Source organism: Aplysia californica, unplaced genomic scaffold (assembly GCF_000002075.1).
Source record: "Aplysia californica isolate F4 #8 unplaced genomic scaffold, AplCal3.0 scaffold00025, whole genome shotgun sequence".
Lineage (NCBI taxonomy): Eukaryota > Metazoa > Mollusca > Gastropoda > Aplysiida > Aplysiidae > Aplysia > Aplysia californica.
In genome coordinates, this window is record NW_004797295.1 from 2470615 (window position 1) to 2492680 (window position 22066).

The 22066-nt window shown below is 41.8% G+C and overlaps 1 protein-coding gene across 1 annotated transcript in view; it reads left to right on the plus strand.

Moving 5' to 3' along the window:
* LOC101861260 (probable JmjC domain-containing histone demethylation protein 2C) overlaps positions 1–21718 on the plus strand; it is a gene marked incomplete in the record, with an annotated part of 102788 nt that extends 81070 nt beyond the window's left edge. Inside the window, 18 exon segments of the mRNA XM_005091091.3 lie at positions 852–980; positions 2029–3987; positions 6678–6908; positions 7364–7721; positions 8169–8361; positions 8998–9098; positions 9486–9593; positions 10068–10217; positions 10633–10728; positions 12096–12211; positions 12604–12936; positions 13357–13665; positions 14034–14205; positions 14869–15216; positions 15820–15959; positions 17261–17437; positions 17831–17965; positions 18589–21718. Coding sequence (XP_005091148.2) covers positions 852–980; positions 2029–3987; positions 6678–6908; positions 7364–7721; positions 8169–8361; positions 8998–9098; positions 9486–9593; positions 10068–10217; positions 10633–10728; positions 12096–12211; positions 12604–12936; positions 13357–13665; positions 14034–14205; positions 14869–15216; positions 15820–15959; positions 17261–17437; positions 17831–17965; positions 18589–18663 — 5130 coding nt within the window.
* Positions 21719–22066: the final 348 nt, after the last annotated feature.

A 22066-nucleotide genomic window follows, 5' to 3' on the forward strand; every position in this document is an offset into this window, starting at 1 on the left:
ATGGGAGAGGGGAAGGGGGGGGGGTTGGTTTCAGACATAAAAGCGTAGAAAGAGAAAAGGGGGGAATTCATCAGTTTCATCTGAGAGCGTGCGCCCCGTTGCCTGCTTCTGTGTAATAACTACCCAGACTTGGATTGTCTATGTGCAAATAGCCTTTGTGTAGCTATGCTTGGAGTACAGTTGAGACAGTCGAGAGAATGTCATGAAAACAAAGACAAAAGAAAGCAAAAACAAACAAACAAACAAAAACTCGTCTCACCAGCAACAAAAAACAAAGAGGAAGTCTGAGGAGTGTTTGAACTAAGAATATGACATCACTGGCCATTGCTCATGTTTTCAGTTTCAATGAATCATCACAGAAGCCTTTATTTCTGTAACGTCGCCTGGGGACTCTAGCTAGGTCGAGTCTGTGTCAAGAAGACACATTGTTAGGATAACTCGCTGGCAGATGTTTTAGGGTGATTTATTACTGTTTCTTGTTCATTGTTGGTAGAATTATTTATGTAGTCTTTCTCTCTCTTGAGAAACAAAACAATTGTTCATGACCAATATGTTTTTGTTGTTGTTGTTGTTTTTTTTATTATTTAAAGCATGAACTGAACAATGGTCCTGTTGGCAAATGTGACTGCATAGGAAATAAAACACTCGAGCTTTTTCTATTTTTGTAAATATTTTTTTTGGACTATGGCATAGTTTATGGGATGAGCTATGTGGGTGAGTTTTCTTTGTTTCTTCCCCGCCCCCGAATGTTTATTGTGACACTGCTCTCATGGTGTAATTTTCTTGATGATAATGCTGTGAAAGCTCAGCTCCACCAACAGTCTTAGTTTAATGTCTTGTTTTCTGGACAGGGTCTTGCTCCCGGCATCCTGCCCTCCATTAGCCGAGGTACCGGACGGGGCTTTATGGCCAAGTCCGAGGGACAGCACTCACTTCCACCACACAGCTTGGCATACCAGGAAGCCAAGATGATGAAGAGGGTAAGTGTCTTTATTATTCTGACACACGCACTGAAAAGCCTTTAGCTCCAGCAGTTGGTTAATTAGTGAAAGGTATATTTTTTTACATGGTTTGTCTGTCCTGTGGGTGTTTCAGGCAGGCGCTCTAGTGTAGTTGATCCTGTTTTTAAAAAAAAATCAAACAGTTATCTTTACAGCTTCCAGGTCCACCATTTCTAGAAGACAGCACTTATATTACCCTTTCTTTCTCCCACCCCTTCTACTACCTTTCTCACTCCTTTCAATGTCTTCCCACCAGATGTTGTTAAATCTTTCTCCCCTATCCATGCAACAGAACATGACCTTTTTTTTGGGGGGGGGGGGGGGGGTATTCCCCAATGTGGTTTCATCATGCTGTAGCAGCTATATATAGATCTTAGTAATATGGACTTCATAGCTGGAGGATGATCATTCAGTTTGCTGCTGTTGCCAAGCTTCAAGTTCTTAGTTTTTAGTGAACTGAACCAGAATCATTTGCCACTCATACCTTGCCCTCTGCATAGAGTTGAACAGAATTCTATACTGTGTAGTGAGCTGGATTTTTGCTTTGATTGAAAGTTTTCTGAGCAAGGAGCATTTGTTATGTCAGATTTTGAATACTTATATTTGGTTGCAGAATAGATAATTGTAGTGTTTTTATTTTTTTCTTCCACTTGGCGGTACAGTTGTCTTGGGTATTGTTACAGTCTGACATGCGCATAGCAAGATTGATGGGATGTGGAAATCTTTTAATTTTGTTACAAATTTTGCTATGTAAATGTTTTAAATACAATGAACACACAGGCTTAAGACAAAAATTGGGACCTTAAATTCTATTCACTATGTACTTGCTAGACTGCATATGTCAATGTTTGTGGGCCATCCTTTCTCCAATATACAATTTTGGTGATTGTAAGTTTGTTTTTTTCCAGCATGGGTATCAATTTGGCTTTTCATACATTTGTGTTCTTTTCTTCCTATTTACAAAATTGATATTTAATATTGCTAATAATTTGCTTTGTTCTCATGTTCTGTTTGTTCATCTCCTCAGGAGGTTGATATCCCAGATGACAAGAGGTTTGTCAGTAAAGGAGGTGGACCTGCTGAGAAAAGTGGCGGAACATTCCCTGGCTACCCATACAACTCTGGTGGGGGTTACCCTCCAAGTCACAAACCAGTCTTCAACTTGTACGGCTACCCCTCTGCCCATTCCACCATCTCCAGTGAACAATTGAAGAAGCAGTTGATCCCAGAGTCTCAGCCTATCAAGGAGGAAATGGTAGACAAGAAAATGCCCTATTCAGCTCTACCTTCCCACGCTGCCAGCCCCCATCATGCCGCTGCAGGCTACCTTCCCAAAGACTTAAAACCGCACAATTCTGTTATCGTGAAACGAGACATGAAGTCGGAGATCAAGATGGAGACCCCTGTGGCAGCACATTCGCACCACAATTCTCCCTCCTCCTCATCTCCCCGGCCCCAGCACCCACGGCCAGCGCACACCCCTGAGCACCGACCAGAGCGCCCCCTGTCATCCTCCACTAGTCCCGCCTCGGGCATCCCCCCACACCTTCTGCATCATTCCAGTAGCAGCCCTGCAGGGCCACCCCCTCCCTCACACAGCACTGCTTTCCGTGCAGTGGAGGCGCATGCCTCTCGCTCCCAGAGCCCCTACAAGCCGGCAGCTAGTCAGTCACAACAGAGCATGCCCCTGCCCCTTGACTACCACAAAGCCAGTGGCCCCAGCAAAGTGAAGGCAGGGGAGCCTCACCCAGCTGCCTCACACCCAGGCTACTCCACCTCTGGGCCTGCTGTGCCTCCCCCTCCTCCTGTCTCAGCCTCCAGTGCAGCACTGGCCTACAGCTACAGCTTGATCCAGCAAGGCCTTGTGCCAAACCCCATCTACAGCCAGGGGGGAGCCCCTCACCCTTCTGAGCACAACAGCACAGCACACCGCATGCCTGTGCCCATGGCTGGCATGCCACAGGGAGGGCCCAAGCCTCAGGTGAGCCCGCCAGGCATGAAGCGAAAACCAACAGCAAGTAGCAAGGATCCTAGCTTATATAACCGTAAGAAGTTGAAGGGTCAGGCTGAAGCACCAGGCCAAGCCATGTCCATTCCAGTGACTACCCCCGAGATCCTGACCAACCCGTCCCCTTACACCACTACCAGCAGCAGCAGTGTGTTCTCCAAGCCAGGCAGTACCTCAATGAGCTCGGCCTCCCCATCCCCCTCACTGTCTGCAAGTTTTTCCTCCATGAACTCTGGCTTCATGGACAACTTCAAGTCCTTTGTGGAGAACACTGTTCATATAGCATTCCTGCAAGACGAGAAAAAGGCTCAGGAGAAAGCGGAGAGGGAAAGGGTCAACAACTCGGCTGCTCTTGCGGCAGGCCCTGTAAGCACAAAGTTTGAGCCAAACCTTCTTGAAAGAAAGTCTGACTGTGTTCCTGGAGGGCAGCCACCAGCAGTGGTCACTTCACAAATGGCAGCAACTTCGGCACCTTCAGAGGTGCCACCCACATCGTTGAATGCAGAGTCCTCGTACAACAGTCGCATTATGGACACGATAAACCGAGTGGCAAATAACCAGGTTGACACAGATTCAGATACGCTCAGTGCTTCAAGCCCGCCTCCGCAAATAAAACCGTCAGACACAAGCAGCCCGCTGAACCGCAGCGGCAACAGTTCTGGTTCGAGCCATCCACACCATATGAAGAAGGCATGGCTGCAGCGTCACGACGAGGACAAGAAGTCGGAGACGCCCGTGGCTCCTCCTCCTGCAGCCCCTGCTCCTGTGACCCAGGAAGAACAACAGCGGCCGGTTACTCAGGCAGCCCGTGATAGCATCAGCTGTGTGGAGAACTCCGGTGCCACAGGAGAAGGTGGCCTTAGCAGCCTCAGTAGCTCACCAGCCAATGTGGTGGTCACACTGCCCAATGGCAACATTTCTGATCTCAACCATCGCAATGATGAATCTACCTCTTCTGCCTCTGAAGCTGAGATGCAGGTCAGTAGTTATTTTGCCAGAAATTTGCATCCTTTATGAATTTCCCTCGTTTGCTCTCTTTAGACTTTCTTTTGTAGGCTTTTTGTTCTATGAGCTAAACTTTAATCACTATGCTATGATAAAATCAGGAGGGACATGACTTCAGCTTCTGACTTTTCAATTCTCTGCAAGAATAGTAGTCAGATTTTAGAGTTACACGAGAGTAGTGAATGGCGGATTATAGGTCCCAACACCCCAAGCCAGACTTTGTGCTTGGAGATTCATGACATGAACGCAGAAAGTTTCAAATTTGTTGGCTTCTACCTCTGTATTGACTAGATTTTGAATGCAACTTTTAGTCTTAAGACCACATTGTTATTGTGTTGGTTATAACAGATTCAGCATACTGACCTTATGTTTTGTTTTGTATGTTTTCATGTTCAAGTACTTTAGTGTGACACAAGACTGACTAGATTTGCTGATTGCTAAATGCTCAAGTCTTATAACTTTTTATGTCTTGTTGTTCAGTTTGTGCAAGCATTCCCACTCACCCAACAAGGGTTATCTGGTGGGTGGTTGGTGGGTGCTCTGGTGTGGTTTGCTTCTTCTTTCCTATCAAACATTGATCATCCCTATCTACCCTTCTTCTTTTTTGTGTTTGTTACTCTCTTGTAACATCTCTGATCTTTGGCACTTATATATGACCTTATTGTGTTGCAAGTGCAGTAAAACACTACTAAAACTAAAGGGTTATCTGTAGAGAATGTTTATTTATGGTAGGTGTTCTGTTTTAAATCCACATCACTGATAGTTATGTTAGTTTTTGTAACGCTTTATTACAGTCTTTCTCTCGGAAATGACATAACTGTGATGAGAGGGGTGTACATAACTGCTACCCATTGTGTAAAAACTCAAAGTTTTTCTCTTGAGTATGCAGATTCTTTCTATTTTCAATACATTGTATCAAAACTGTATGAAAATATATTGAGTCCCAGAGGTAAGGAATGAAAAAGGCTGGTCAGCAAGTCATCCATATTTATAAAGTTAAAGGATTGGTCCGATTTCTTACCTCTTTTTATGTAACATTACATTTTTTTACAATACAGGAGATCATATTCATATACATGAATATATGTATTTTGAATTTTGCACAAACATACCGTTTCGTTTCTGAACTACAATATGAACAAGACGTCAATCACTCTCACATTATCTGGACCACTTTAGCTTATATTGATTTAAACTCCCTTGGTTTCTTGTATACTGTTGAGCTGCTGTTGAGGTGTATTGTTGGGACAAAAAAAGTGTGGACTAAGGAAAGAGCCATGTGCTTTCTGCACAGTGCCAATCCTGCAATGTCAACCTTGCTTTCCCTTTGTACTTGCTTGTTAGGAGGGAGGGGGGGGGGGGCGGCTGCTTTTACCTGTTACACGTCAGCCTGTCTGCACACACCCACACATGAGCTCTCTGGGCTCATGTCAAATCGGAGTTCCCCTGTGGTATTTGTCTGGCTGTGCCTGTACTCAGGGCTGGTCTGTGTGGCCAGGAGGAGTGACATTGACAGATGGGTTGTGCTATTTGTCTGCCCTCGCCACCATAGGCAGAGTGTGCTGTGGGCACTCAACATCCCCCCCCCCCCTAAAAATAATCAAAGGATGCCTCTTTCTCTTTCCCTAGGCATACACGCTCACTCTTATACAAAAATTTATACTTGTTGGCCTGTCTTTTGTTTGTTGCTTACCTTGTACTGTTTTGTTTGCGTGTATGATGATTGGGGGGGGAGGGGGAGTGTTGACATTTACTGATATGCAGGGATGTGACTGTATCAATATCTTTTATGATTACAGGTTCTTACTCCTGTCTAAACAAGTTTTTATTTTTAGAATTGTGTCTAGGGCAGTTCAGATAACCATTTTTAAAAAGTCTGTATTCTGGCCCTGGCACTGTTGGATGCTTGTTTACATGTGGTCAGTGAACAAGCCCTTTAAGGTCACTAATTTTTGGGTCTTTTTCGCTAATCCGTCTGATATTTGTTCCTTATGATGAAATTGTTTTAACAGTGCAGATTCCTCAGCTTTACTGTCAGTGTTGACATAGTTAGGTTTTTATCACTTGTTTTTCTGATTTTCATGTTGCTGTTTACCACTCTATTTTTTGGGGTCTGTTAAATGAAACCTGGAACTTGTGTAAGTGATGTATCATCAGGCCCATATGAAGTATTGAGTCGATAGTGCTGTAAAACACCTACTCGATCAATCCAAAAAAACAAACATATGAAGTCAGTTTGTTGTAATTGCAATTCAAGATTTGATAATGAGCTATGAGATATGTACTCTTTCTTACTTTTTTATTTTCTCTATAAGTGACTTTTCAGTTTTACTGCACTTCTTATTCCAGTCTTTTTATAATGGAATCGTCCTGTGTCAAATTTCTTTCGTAAACGCTTTGGTGAAACAGATTTTGCAATAATTTCACAACCAATTGAAATATGCTCTTGCAATTACTATTTTTAGATTAAGTTTTCTTATTGAATACCACCCCAACACCCCTCCAAAACTTACCCCTTCATACAAAAACGAAATAAATAACAAAAAAGGTATCTCTGATGTTTGGGTGTCTGTGTGTGTATATGTGTTTTGGAATGGTAGTTTACAGTGGTTGAAAAAGTGACTAATATGTAAAGCTAACTCCTATATGCTCCTCCTCCACAGAACTCCACTAAGAATGCTGGGTCTAAAAAGCGTGTGAAGTCCCGTAAATCTGGAGGTTCAAGCGCTGGGGCTGGTGCTGCGAAAAAGGCCAAGGCAGAAACAGAGCCCGAGAGTGTCGCTGCTGCCTCACCCTCCTCTGCTGTGTCCAGCAACAGCAACAGCAGTAGTTCTCGTAAGAAAACACCCGCTTCTGCCAAAAGAGGCAAGACTGAGAAAGATGTCAAAGCAAAGGTGAGTTATTTACTGCCTGTTCGCGAGCTTACCTTTGTGGAAATATTGAGTATATATTGTGATGACAAGTGAACTTGCTGGTTCTATCAATAGGATCATGATTGGTAAAAAAAAGTCTACCTCAGCCCTCTTTTTGGAATTTACTTGAATTACTATTTACATGCGGAGTCTTCTACTCTCTCTGTGTGGGTAGCCATGACCTCATGCGCAAAAGAGTATTTGTAACTTGGGGGGGGGGGGAAAGAGAGAGAGGGGGCACGCTGAAGTAATACTTTTATTTCATAATCTGTCCGTAGCAAAAGATGCTTCAGTTTGAGTATAATCAGATGTTGGTGGCTTGACTAGATTTTACATTTCAATGCTGTTTGTTGTTGTTCTTATGGCTAAGATCTGTATCCCTTTTCCATGTTTGATTTGCTCGTATGATGCAATGGAAATAACTTTTCTATCTGCAGGAGGACAGCCAGCAGAGCAAGAGAGAAGACCAGGCTCTCAACTCATCAAAGCAATCTCGTGATAACAGCCCACAACCGTCCAAGCTTCCAGAAAGAAACACGAAGGCTGGTTCCAACGCAACAACAACGGCAGCATCAACAGCACCCATTGTGTCATCCCCATCACCTCACTCGGACAGGTCCAACCCATCACCTACCCTGTCAGAGACCAACCCAACCAGCACTGCCTCATCGACATCATCATCCTCGTCACCCACCACCAGCAACTCGAGGCTGCAAAACAGCAGCGGGGCCAACAGCAAGGAGAACAAGGAAAAGAAGAAGCCCAGGCGCAGCAAAGAGGCTGCCTCCAAAGACAGTAAGAAAAGTATGGGTGATGTTCTTTATGTAATTTCTCGTAGCTCTTCTGAACAAGAAATGACGGTCACTTGAGCTGACATGTCTGTGTGAACCAAGTCAGTTTCTTGTGGACAGTCACTGTTTCTGAACTGCAGTTTTTTTAGATTTCTCAGAAGTAATATTTTATTAATCCCTTAACATATAACGTACTGAGAGAAAATGTCACAGAGCTAGTAGGGGCCATTTTTTTCTTACAAGAAGTAAAAGAACAAGTTTATATTTTGGTGTCATTTGTCTTGTCATGGACCTTCAAACGGCTTCAGGGAAGAGTACATTATGGTTTCATCTCGCTGCTAAATATTATAATATGAAACCTTTAGCTATGCATCTATTGGTTGTTGATTTAGCTAAATTTGGTCTGCTGATAAAGGCTAACCTTCGTTTTCCTTTCAACTTACTATTGCAGGCTCATCTTTCAACAAACCTTTGGTGAAGCAGACTGTGGCCACACTGAAAAAGACCATGGTTCCGTTCATTCAAGATGGACCATGCAGTGAAATTACCCCAAAGCTCACTAAGTGCAGAGAGTGCAAGATGACACCTGTGCAGCGCAGTAAAAAGCAGCCAAATATCTTCTGCCGATTTTATGCTTTTCGAAGGTAACTTATCAACGAAGGATTTCTTTCTAAATGATTATATTTAGATGTACACCTGGTTTTTTAATGCAGTCCAGTGTCTGTTGCATGTGTTGAGAGTAAATTGCAAGAAAAAATAGTTCATTATTTGCGTTTAGAGTGGGTTACTTTAGAATTACATGTGATGGTGAAAGTTTTTCCAATATATTTTCTTTCATTCATCTATTTTCTTTTTTCAACCTCTATTGAGGTTAAGTTGTGAGGCTTTTTTCTGACCTCTCGATGACTGATTCTCAGCTGTTAGTTCCTTTTACAATGGTGCTGATTTGTACTTTCAGTAGTTTTTTTTGCCCAGAAATATTGCTCAGTTTTAGTGAAAACTTGCAATGCCATTTTAGTAGTGATAATAATAAGGGAGATAATTTCTATAGCGTCTACTCCACTGCAATACTGCGCAAGGCGCTTTACAATACCTTCATCTCAATGCAAAACACAAGTGGAGGAACATGTATACATACGCCCTTTAGATTAATACCAACACATAAGCAAACATTCATACTATCACAGCACAATGGATAACCATATTTTAGCCAGAAAAAGATTTTAGATAACGTTTCAGTTGTCAAAATGTCATGACATGTTTTATGATAATGTCCTCAGGTTGAAGTACAGCTCACGGGGTATTGTTACAATTGATGGCTTTTCTGAGCTATCTGATGCTGACCCTGATGATATTGAGCCCTGGCTTCCTCGTTATCCAGGTATGTCCAAGTAAATATTGCAAAACAGTTGTTTTGTACATATGACAGACATGTATATATATATATTTGTAGTAATAGATTGTGAAATTATCAAGGTCCCCATTTATATCAAATTCTGTTCCATGCTGAGTGATCTACAGCTGTACATCTATCTGTGGTAGAAACAAAGGCTATGAAATGAAACAGTGTCCAAAGCCAAAGTGGACGTTGTAATTGTGCAGTAGAATTATAATACTGGTGCTTTTGAATTCAAAAACCTGTTGGCGATAAAGTGTACACGCATGAGATTTTTTAAATTATTTTTTTTAACGAACTTATTGCTTTTTTTCTTAGATGAAATGTCACAGTCTGCCAACTAAGTGAATGTATGATCTCTTTCATCCACAGTTGAAGAACCAGACTTGGATGTGGAAAACTCCAAGTTCATCATTTCCAAAGTTGGTGACAAGTTTTGTGAATTGGTGGAACAGGAGAAGGAAGCCAAGTCTTGGGCAGGTGAGAATGATAGGATGGCATCAGACACGGATGGGCATGCTCTCTTAGACTTGTCACTGCCTTACCTTGCTACAGGTTATGATTATGGTTACCTTGTTGGCTCAGGTCTTGTAATGTTGAATAATGTGTCACTTTTAATTATTAGAATCCATAATATACCTTACATTCAGCATGAACCAAGTTACACAAGTTTAACTTCCATTTTTGGCTCATTGGTGAATAAGTGCATGTGTCAGTAAAAATGCAATACGTTGTAATGTATAACTATCATTACTAGCATTATAATATAGTTAGTTTTAAAGATTTAAATAACAAAGGGAGGGAAGTCACACAATTTGAGGGTAGTTTTTCTCAAAAACTTTTGTCCTTGGGTAAATAATTTTTTGTTGACCAAGTGCCCATTTAAGTATAGCAGTATTGTGCAACACAAGTTTTTAAAAATATGTAATCATATTTATTTTCTTCTGTACACAGTGAAAATTGCCTGGAAACGAGCTGTGCAGGGTGTGAGAGAGATGTGTGATGTTTGTGACACAACCCTCTTCAATATGCACTGGGTGTGTCAGAAGTGTGGATTTGTGGTTTGCCTTGATTGCTACAAAGTTCGTATGAAGGAAGGCAAAAGTAAGTGGTTCCACCAATACCAAGCTGAAACAAAAAAGTAATCAAATTTTATGTTAATTTCTTTTTGTTTAGCTTGTGTATCTTTAAATTACTACTACTGTATCCTGAAAAAGTGTTATGCATAATTTTCTTGCTCTCTTGTCATGAAGTGTGACAGCACATAAATTGAAAATGGCGGTTTGTCTAGGTTCAGTTAAATTATTGTCATAAATTATAAAGATTTAAGCATCTTTTCAAAAGTCTATAAACACTTTACAGTAGCATTTGAGGAACTATTCATGTGAATTTAGCTGAGATGCTTTATTGTATAGAATAAAAAGCAATTCTTTTATTCAGATAATTCACATCCTTTGATACTATTTCTTTTACTCTGTTTCATAACAATTTAAATAATTCCTTCTCTTTCTGTGTTCAGAGCCTGCTGGAGAAGACAAGTGGTTGACGTGTAGCTCAAACCGACAGGCCCATGAAGCCAGCAAGATGATGCTCACTCAGATTATCCCTAGTGATGGTGAGTGGTGGGAAACGCACGGGGCAGTATTCAGGGGTCATGCTTGTGTACATGGGCTTGTGCTGCTTCCTATTTGTTGGTGTCTTGAAAATTGAAAGACAAGTTGTACTTTTAGAGAGCTTTGGAGCAGGCTCAATTATCCAAATACCCAGATGAAAAGCATGATGAACAAGTATGGAAACATGTAAAAGTTGGAGATTGTCTTTTTTGTATTGGCTATTTTACATCCTGTCAAAAAGAAAATCTGGTTGAAGCATATTTTCAAAACAAAGAGCAAGTCTTTCTTAGGATTTAGGATTTTTTAAAAAATTATATATTTTTTATTTTTTTTTGGGGGGGGGGGGTGTCTACAGGATCAGATTATGGATCCTTTTAAAAGATTTATTTAACACTGCAACTGTTCCTTTATTAAACTTTTTGGCTTATACTGCTTTGTTCATGTGCATACTTTGTAAATTATACTGAACAGCTTTGTTTCAAGTGCCTTTAAAGCAGCTCTGAACACAGTAAAATAATTCTGCCATGTGATACTCCAGTTCCATATGCAAACATTCGATCACACATCTTTTTTCAAGCTCATGAGTTATAAAAAACTTGAAGAAGCCACAGCTGTTGCCAATGCTGTCTGGTAGTAAAATGACAGATATAATTATCTGAAGTAGTTTTAGACCTGTATGACCATGAGTGGGAAGAATTTGAGGTATTTGTCAGTATTGATTTGTATGAGTGAGATCAACTGGCAACAGATGGACAAGGGAACTACATAGACTCATAGTAGTAAAATTAAAATGAACATCAGAACTGGTATAGCGTTGTTGAGGTCTAGATTTTATGATGAACCATGGGGTCAACAGCAAAGGAATTTATCTTCTCTCATTTATGTGCATTCAGTTTTGAATGTCAATAAGAACTTTTTAAAATACAGTGACATTAGACAGTACATCTGAACAGCTGGCTAACAATATGCTCGTACTTACTTATGAGCTTAATTACTTTAAAAGAACGGTGGACAAAAACCAGTCCATACAGTTTTCCAACCAAAAAATATTAGCTATAACTGTAAGCTCTAAATGTTCTTGCTAGCTTTTGCTGTGACGTTCCAGATGTGTCACTGTTTCGGGCAGCCTATGAGGCAAGTTAGTACTGATAACTCTGTGCACTTATTGGAACTGAAAAGTCTTCAACAATTTTTTAAAGAGGTGAATGTTAAGCCACTCTCTGATCACAGTGAGATTAGATTTGGGGGGGGGGGGGGGGGGTGTTTGCTCTTGCACTCTGTGTACATTGAAATGAATATAGTTATTCATGTTATGGTTTTCCATTGACTTCGTACCATGTTTGCCATCTCTGATGTATTTCTCCTACAGCTCTGTGGGAACTGGGTCGTCTCATCCATGACATCCGCACCAAGTGGTCCATCCCATCTAACTGTCCATGTGGTGGCAGCAATGGCAAACTGCTGCCCAAAAATGGCATCACACAGGTGAGGATTGGTCCCATGTGTTTAATAGTTTGGAGGAGTAAGTTCTGTTAACATGCTGAGATCGTCTACACCTTGAAGACTCTTAAATATCTCAATACCCAATATTTAAGTTGTTAAGGTGCTTGTAAATTATTTATGCTAATGCTTACACAAATTTGTTGGATGCACCAGTTCTATTATATACTGGACTAATGTGATATATAATGTACATTCAGGAAGTAAGAAAACTGGCATGGTAGCCTTGGGAATGGAGAGACGATTATAAGAAGAAAGAGCCCTTTTTAAACAGGCCTTTCATTCCATGTTGATGTTTCAGATGAAAGGAAGATTTTGTTTGAAATCTTTGGGTTGTTACAGAGAGTTTTGTTTATCTGTTTGTTTTGTTTTTTCAGCAGATCTTAAGTGTGGTCAACTCTCGCAAGCTTCCCAATGGTGTTGGGTCTGAGGAGCTGTCTGGCAAATCTGCTAAGTCCAAAAAGCAGCAAGATTCTGGGAACCCTCTCAAGAACCTGGGTAACTACAATCCTGACACAAGCTCATCACCACTCAGCATCCTGGCCGAGGTGGCCTCCATGGAGCCAGACTCAAACCGAGAGAAGCCTGGGGACCAGGGCAAGGGCAAACTGGACAAGACTGCCGTACCTGGGGATGAGTTCTTAGAGGAGTCTGAGAAAAAATCGAGCTGCACCTCGCTGAGAGAACTACTCACCAAAACAGCTGGCAAGGTGGGTACTGTTTTGTTTACTGACCGATGTTGTCACAAGTTGGTAACAATAACCGCTCACATTGTCAAGATTTCGATCTTGAACCCATCTCATGGGTGGCGTGTGGCTGGGATGGTATGTTCTGGTTAGACACAGACATGTGTTGTTGTTGCTGTTTACTGTTTATGGATGATTGTTTTAGGTTTTTTAAATTGAGTAAATAGCACTTCAGTTTAAATAACTTCATGAAGGGTCAACTGCTTTTTGTTCTATTATATTATGCTTATGTTGTTTGTTACATTGGGGAAGAAATGAAATATGGATCTGAGTGTTTATATGAACAGATTTGCACTTATAGTTGAATGTCATCAGAGTATTTTGTTTATGATGTCAAAGGCTTTCAGTTACACCCAGTGCACCTGTAAACTTGTATCTTTTCAGCCAAAAATGTCCAACGAGAAGAAAGGCAAAAAGGGTTCTGGCACCAACACACTGGTACACATCATCCAGTCTGCAGTGGAAAAGAAATGTCTCGATGGTGGTGCTCCTTTCAAGTTCATGCACTACACACCTCGTCTGGGAGGCTGGAAGCGTGAGCTGCCAATCATGGTGCACAGCCTGACAGAGACAAGTGTGTTGTACCCAGATATTCCTCACTCCTGGCTGTGTGATGGACGACTTTTGCGTTTACATGATGCTCATCATAAAGGGAATCTACAAATCTTCCAGGAGCAGTGGAAGCGAGGACAGGTAAAGTCTACATTGTGGTCCACCCACATACTTGTGAGCCTTCATTTTCTCTCCTTAATCTTTTAAGGCAATACGTCTTGCTGGACTGTTATAGGATTTAGTTTGTGTCTTTATGAGTCACTATTTTATCTCATGGACAACTTACTGCTGTGAGGCAGATGGCTAGTCTGCCTTTGATTAAAATAGAACTTTGGAATGGTTAAATGTACTAATGTTTTTTTTTTCGTTTTCCCCCCACTTTCATGTCTCTGGTAGCCTTGTGTTAATGTAGCTTTGAATATTGCATTTGGTTTGCCTGGAGCAATGAAGTCAAGCTTTTTTGTTGCATGTGGTATATTCCTGACTGGGCCTTTTTTTTTTTTCCTCAGCCTGTTCTGGTGTCCCTAGCCAACAAGCAAATGAATCTAAACTTGTGGAAGCCAGATGTGTTTAGCCGAGAGTTTGGGGACATTGAGAACGAGGTGGTTAACTGTCGCACAGGCAATGTGATCATTGGCCACACAATGAGTGACTTCTGGGACGGCTTTGAGGTGCTTGGAAGTAAGTATCCACTACTCACACATATTATTTTTCTCTTCTCGCTTCCTTTGAACGTTAATGTTTGTGCCCTGCTGTTGTGTAAAACACATGGTTCAACCATAGGCTTGTTGATGAACTGGCTAGTGTGGTACATTCTCTCCATGTTGTCTCATTGTGACCAATGTCTCAATCTGTTTTTGGCCACTTGTGGCTATTCCAGTTCCCGACTGAACTGTCCTCCATAATGCTTCTCAACTCCGCCAGTCCAGAGATGTTACTAATTCTGTTTCTGTTGGGCCTTGTAATACTACTGTTCTCTTGCTTTGTTTCTGAACTATAAAAATTATGTTTCTTGTTATGTAATTCTAATTCAGGTTTATTTGAAGGTTTGACCTTTTCAAAAATGGACTTTCAGACAGCTGCCTTTTTGTAGTTTAGAAAAGTGGCCTCATTGGGTGTGGATGGTGATCTCGTTGAGTTTATCATGGGGGGGAGGGGGGGGTCTTAGTTTTCTTTGTCGCATGTCCCGTTAAAAGCTCTAATGGGTGGTTGTTGCCTCGTGCTTATCGTGAAAACAGGCCTTTATTGTGCCCAGTGGTTGTAAATTAATTCCCACCTGACTGCAGTCCCTTTAGAGTGGTTAGATGTTCTTACCCTGCACATTCTGGTGGTTTTTCCCCTCAGACCGGCCTGTTGATGACAAACAAGAGCCAATGCTTCTCAAGCTGAAGGACTGGCCCCCAGGTGATGACTTCAGTGAGCTGCTGCCCACGCGCTTCCAGGACCTGATGAAGGCTCTGCCCCTGCCTGAATACACACACCGCAACGGCAAGCTCAACCTGGCCTCCAGGCTCCCAGATTTCTCTGTACGACCAGATCTAGGCCCCAAAATGTACAATGCTTACGGCTCGTCTCACTTTCCCAAGGAAGGTACCACCAACTTGCATCTGGACATCTCTGACGCTGTCAACGTCATGGTGTATGTAGGCATCCCAGGGGATGGACCCGGGGGACGCAAAGCTCAAGAAGATGGTGAGTCATCTGGCAACTCCATTTTGCACCTTGGCTGTTAATTTCAGCGAGCATCATTATTTGTATTTCTTTGAGTTAGCTCTTGCAAAGATTCGTTCCTGAAGCTCTTCTTTTACATTTGTGTTCTGAACCCATATCCTCTTCAAAGTCTTAAAATATAATGACTTTTAGTTTTATATTGACTGCTCAGTATAAGATCCCTTCATGCATCACTCTTTAAAATGGCATTTGGCAGTCTTACTTCATCTGTCGATATCTATACTGGAAATGTTCAGGGACTCAATTGGTGATAGGATTAATTTGTTCTTTCTTATTTCCTTCCTCCAAACTTTTTTTTGTGTGCAAAAGGCTGATTCCTCTCCTGCCTTTCTGTCTCTTTCCTACCTATTTTACTTTGCCAGCTCATTCTCTCTACAACACATATTACCTTTATATTGCTGATAAGAACAGGAGCGATCTCGTAATCGTACTGTCACACGTCATTGCAGAAAATAAAAAAAAAGGAAAGGGTATTTTTTTTTAAATATTTTTTTTTGGTCTCTTTCAATCTTTGACAAGAGTTCACAACTGAAATAACATTCCTCTTGTCCATTGTCATTTCAGCTGCAGTGAAAGCCATTGATGATGCAGGCTGTGACAGCATTACAAAACGGCGAGTGCGAGAAGTGCATGAGATACCAGGAGCTCTGTGGCACATCTATGATGCTCATGATGCTGATAAGATCCGAGACTTCTTGAATAAGGTATGCATGAAAAAATCTGAAGGTTGTGTTTCTTTGACCTTGTTTCTGTTTCTCTTCTCGGACATCATGTCATAGTCAAATTGAATTTGTTTCCCTTGACCTTGAACTCTGAATACCAAACGTAAATTAGTTTATTGAAAAGTGGATGTATCTACAGTCAAACCTGCCCTGACGGCCACCTCTTTAAGACGGTCACCTGTACGAACAGCCACTTTCCATTTCCCCCCTTGCATTTTTTCTATATAATTTAGCTGTGTAAAACGGGCACCTGTCCAACGCGGCCGTGGCCACCATATTTTAACACACAACCCCTATCACACTAAGCAATAACACCTGTCTTAGACGGCCACCTTAGTGACTCCATTACATTTTGTCATAAATTGTGCATTGGCCCCTGGCGTTGTGGGCAAGCTGTCATAATTCAATCACCTGTCGTTGTTGTTAGGTAGTCCCTCCAACCGATCGTGTTGCGTAGGCCCCTCCCACTGTTGACCTATAGGTACCAATTTTCAGCTGCTGGTGAGGTAAGCATGTATCCCTCATAACCCATAAGCCCCGCCCAGAACTCCTACACAAATCGTGCGTGAGATGAGTGGTCACTGTTTACCCAGTCTGTAACAAAGTAGCAATGGACATCAACATGAACTTGTGACAGAAGCGTCGCTCTTTCTCCGAGTGGTGGCTACCCATGTTGTTGTTTTAACATGGCACTCGGTCTTCCTCGTCTGATACATTTCATTTTATTGTCACCCTTGTGCAAAATCAGCAACAAAATAAAAATAACAAACAAAATACAAACCAACAACAACAAAAACAAGAACAATGCGGTTACTTTCGATTGGGATTCAGATGGGAATGGTTTGTTTTCTTCATCTTGATCAGTCCTGCCTAAGATGGCCACCTGTCTTATACGGCCAATTTTCTCCTTGACAATGGGTGGCCGTCTGACTGTATTTATGTTTGCAAGAAAGCTATTTATTGTTAATTATTTAAAGGATAACTCATTGTTGACATGGCAAGTTACATGTATGATTGAGTGCATGGTTTATGGCTCTCATTATGCCTGTTGTTTTAAAAGGTAATTAATGCTTGTGGTGAAATTTGATTCTAGTCACAGATTTTGTTACTGGTACTAAAAGAAAACAATTTCAATCAGTTTGTTTTTCTGAAATTATCAAGACAGACTTTATTTTTTTTCCAATAGACCTGGTTGTCTGTTAACTTAATTTCTTCCTTGTTCATACTGTAGTGGATGCAAACTTAGGCTTACCCCAAGTGCTTTTTTTTCTTCTCCCCCTCAGGTGGCTAAAGAGCGTGGTGAGAGCATTGAAAAGGACCATGACGCCATCCATGATCAGAGCTGGTACCTAGACAAGGAGCTCTGTGACCGCTTGCTCAAGGAGTATGGAGTACAGGGCTACACCATTGTCCAATGCCTTGGCGATGCCATTTTCATCCCAGCTGGTGCCCCGCATCAGGTAACGCAACATTCATATTTTCCTGTAGATGCACAAACACTAGTGAATACATAAAGACTTGCCCAGTCGAACCTGCCAGGGCAAAAATGTGTGAAATTAGAATCTGAGAAGCTTGCAACCAAAAACCTCATGTCTTCTCCACCCTTCTTCCTCTTTACTCCCCTGGCTCCAGCGAGTCGAGTATACATTTTTAAAAGTGAGTGTGGCTGCATGTGTTGATCTTTTAAATTCATCTACGGTATACTTTGTTGCACAGTATTGAACCAGATAATGTCAGCAATCTCAATTTCAATCCAAATGAGCTCAGTATGTTCAGAATTTTCAGGCATAATTTCATTAAAAAGTTTTTCTTTACTTTGTATTTACATTAGCCCTGTTTCTTTCGTCCAACAGGTGCGAAATCTACATAGCTGTATCAAGGTTGCAGAGGATTTTGTCTCCCCTGAGCATCTCAACCATTGTTTCCGACTGACACAGGAATTTCGACAGCTTTCTGAGACGCATTCAAACCATGAGGACAAATTACAGGTAGGGTACACAATAGTGAAATTATTGTTATGCATTAGATGTTCAGATTGAATTAAATCGTATCCATGGAGAAATGATGAGGTTAACAGAGGTCCTCAGTCATTTTATTCCCACTAGGAGAAGTGATGCATAATAAGACTGAATCCATGGTTTCCATTTGTGAGTGGCACAAGCTTTTAGATCATTTTTCCACTATAGCTGCTCAGCTTCTGGACCTTCAGGTGTAACAAACTTGTTCTTCTATAAACAGGCTATAGTTTGATTGCAGTGCAATGGTTTGTCATTATTGCAGAGGTTTAATTTTACTGTAGTTTATTTCAAGCTCAAATGTCATTAATTTGCTTTGTTGTTTTGGGGTTGTTGTTTTTTCGTAAATAAGCATGAGGTGTGAAGAAAATGTTTTATTATAATTGGTGTCTCGCTTGATTTATGTGGCAAGAGATGAAACCTTTAAAAATAAGTCTGTACATAAGTTTAGAAAAAATGTCAATTGACATGTCCTGTTTTTGCTTTTGAAAGGGAGACTAATTCGTTGCATCGGGAATAATCCATTTTGTATTTTAACCAAGACTAGCTTATGAAATATTTTAAAATAAAAGGAGTCACTGTTTATTTTCTTGCAGGTGAAAAACATTGTGTACCACGCTGTGAAGGATGCTATAGCAGTACTACGAGAGCACGACCCAGATGATGAGTAAAAAGTCAGTACTGCACTTCTGTGTGTCGGTCTCAGGCTGGTGAAGAAGACTTGAACCACAGATACCCGCCAGTTATTAGTGGGCGGAGAAGGGCACAGTTTGTGGCAATTCTCTGCACCAGCTCTCACCTCGGATCTGCCGTGTTCCATGAGCTGAAGATGTGTGTATTATGCACATTTTGCTGTTTCAGAACGAAGTTTCCCGAGTTTGATGTTATATAGTGGCAGTCAGATGACTGTAAGCTGTGCCACAGTCAGTGACTCTAAACGGAATGGCAATTCAAGGAAGTGAATCACAATAGAAGTACTTTTCACTAATTGAATTCCATAAACAGTGTTTCTGGTATCTACGCTGTAAAGACAAGTCTGGTTGTGAATGTGACCACGAGTTTCTTCCGAAAAGGAGGGGACACGCCTCTGTTTACTGTGGGAGTTGTGTGGGGACCATCGGGATGCTGTGAGCAGATTGGATGGAATCCCCAGCTCTCCCCTCCACCGACTACTAGTGACGGTCACTGGCACTGTTGTGCTGGCAACAGTAGTGACGGTCTGCTTGCCTGTCCACATCAGCAGCTGGACAAGTGAGCTCAAGAGGCTGGCTCAGTGAGGGGTGCAAGCCTGTGGATGACTGGAGCCACTGATTATGTGTGGCGACAGCTACCACACTGCCTGCTGTCAGCTGTCCTGGGCATGTGAGACTGGCAAATATGAATGGACATTGATATGGTCACCATAGATTAACATTGGCTGATATGAGAGTTGAATGTGTATGTGAGCCCCCAACAGCTGAGCTGTGGGCTGAGGAAGCAAGACAAAAAGACGCGAAACACACCCACATCTGTGCTGCTGGGGCTCTCGCACAGTCTCGCATCTCTTGGTGAAGAGTCGAGTGGAGCTCTGGTCATGCCTTGGTTATCCGCTACAACAGTCATGGTGACTAGGGACAAATACTTTATCTTATCCGTGGACAAGGTTCAGAAGTTGGTGCATCACATCTTCCCTGACACTACCAATATTCTCATCCTATGACCACTCAAAATATTCAGCTAATGCGTGGCTTGTTGCTTCAGTCATATAAGAGGAAAGAAGTTTGTGCATTGATCATGATGGCCCCTACAATTAATGTTTATTTTGTACATAGCAGATGTTTAATATAATCCTGGCTGTAGAGGTGTACTTTGTCATTCACCCATTGAGAACAGATAGCAATGTATAACTGTGATTGTTCTTGTTTTCACTGTCATATTATCAGATTGTTGTGATTTACTTCTCCCTATGGTTTTTCAGAGATCTATTTTTGGTAACAAAGTACACATGAAAGAGCCACGGGGAGATACAAAGGATATGTCTGCTTTTGCTTTACCTTCCCAATTTGCTTTGAGTTATTACAATTGATTTTGTTGATGAACTATGAGAATCAGCTTTTGTTCTTTGATTCTTTCTTGTTCTTTTTTATGTTTTATCCTGGCCCATGTACATTGGTCACATGGTTTCTTGTGACCTGTGAGTCTGTTGTTGTCCACACAGATGTACAGCTGTCTGTTGCTCCTGTCCACTGTGTGCACGCGTGTGTCTGTGCATACCTGTGTGTGTGCACGTTTGTGTGTGTGTGCACGTTTGTGTGTGTGTTTGTACTTGATGTGCACAGGGCAGATAGAACTGTGGGTTGTGTTATTTCCCTTTTGTTTGGATGTATTGGAGCCAGCGTGTCTGTACTGCCATCTCAACTAGATTATATGTATCCACTTTTTGCTTGAAATAGCTATCCTCCATGAAAGGGATTTATGGGGCCATAGTATTTCACATTTGCTGCTGCCCTGTGTTCATAATTCACAATTATAATACTATAATATGTTAATAATGTTGATTTCTCCCAGGGCATTTTACCAAGATATTGTAGAGCTTGGTGTAGTAAATCCTAGCCCTGTTTCTTCTGGGTTGCCATTGTGCACATGGAGATTTGTGTAGTGTGTAAGACAACTGTTAATCTTTGGGATATGATACCGTCGGAACCCTGGAGAGGCTCCCACTGGCTTCATGTCAAGCATATCATTGGTGGCCACATGTGTAACCTGGCATGGCTTGCTTTGTACAGAATTTGTTCCCATCTCCCGTCCCCTGATGTTAGTGTTGTCACTGTGGGGCCCTTTGTTTTTATTGTTCTCCTTGTCCTCTCGGCCCCCTCACCCGCCCTGACAGATTCTGAACAGTGGTTCTTAACCTTGGTTTCATCGAACTCTTGGGGGTTCGGAGGGTCAGTCTCAGTCTCAGGGGTGAAGTGAAGGTCAAGACTTACTCTGTGTGTGTGTGTGTGTGTGTCTCTCTCCCCGCCCGTTCTGTTCTTTTCATCCTACTGAAAGGGTTCGGTTAATGTACAGAGTGGGTTCAGTAACGTGGACAAGGTTAAGAACCACTGTTCTAGAGGAAGGAAAGAGAAGGTGCTGCGAGCTTTCTTCCTTTCCCCCCCTCTGTGCACAGTGTATATTTGTCTGAAAATAGTTTGGTTCCTTTAGTGTAGTCGCTGATGGGAGGTAGTGTTGACCCCTTGTTCCCCCAGCCTCTCCATGTTCCTCATAAGTGTCAGCAGATGTCAGGTTAGGCATGTGGCATTGCTGTTTATAATGAATATCCCCTGCCCTGCCCCTCAGCTCTCATAAATCTGTGACCATAAAGATGGATGTGTGTGAGTCAATGTGTGGCAGTAAAGATTGTGTGTGTGGCTGTAAAGATGTGTGTGTGTGTGTGTATAGCAGTAAAGATGGTGTGTGTATGTGTTTGTGCCTATGTGTGGCAGTAAAGATGGAATGGGAATGTGATCCTGTGTGCGGGTGAGTGGTGGTGTGTGGAAGAAGCAGACATCTCCCTGGCTTGTACTAGACTGGGGCGTGGGCCGCAGGTTCTTCTTGGCCAGGTAGGTTGAGATGGTTTGTTTTGATTGTTTGGTTTTTTTTTCTCTGTGTTTCCAGTGTTACGCATAACAGCTAGCAATTTTAGCTTTGTCTTATCTACTTTAATTACAAAAATGAATCTTAATAAAGTTCCTTGAAATATTCTCACTTTGATGAGTTTAGATGTTTTCTGTTAGAGTTGAGCTCTATACGCGGGTGGTTGGCGGGTGCTCTGGTGTGATTTGCTCCTTCTTTTCTGTAAAAAATCTATCTTCTCTATCTCCCCTCCTTTGTTTTTGTGTTTGCTACTCTCTTGTAATACTTCCCATCTTTGCATCGGGCACACGGCCCTGACCCACAAGTACCTCCTACAGGGAGATGAGAAGCCGTTCTGTGTCAGATGCGACACAGACTTTACCATTAGACACATCTTAACCGAATATCTAGACTTTAGAGAGATCCGAAGGAAATACGTGTACTTCAAATGCAAGAAATTGCAAGACATTTTTTCCGTTG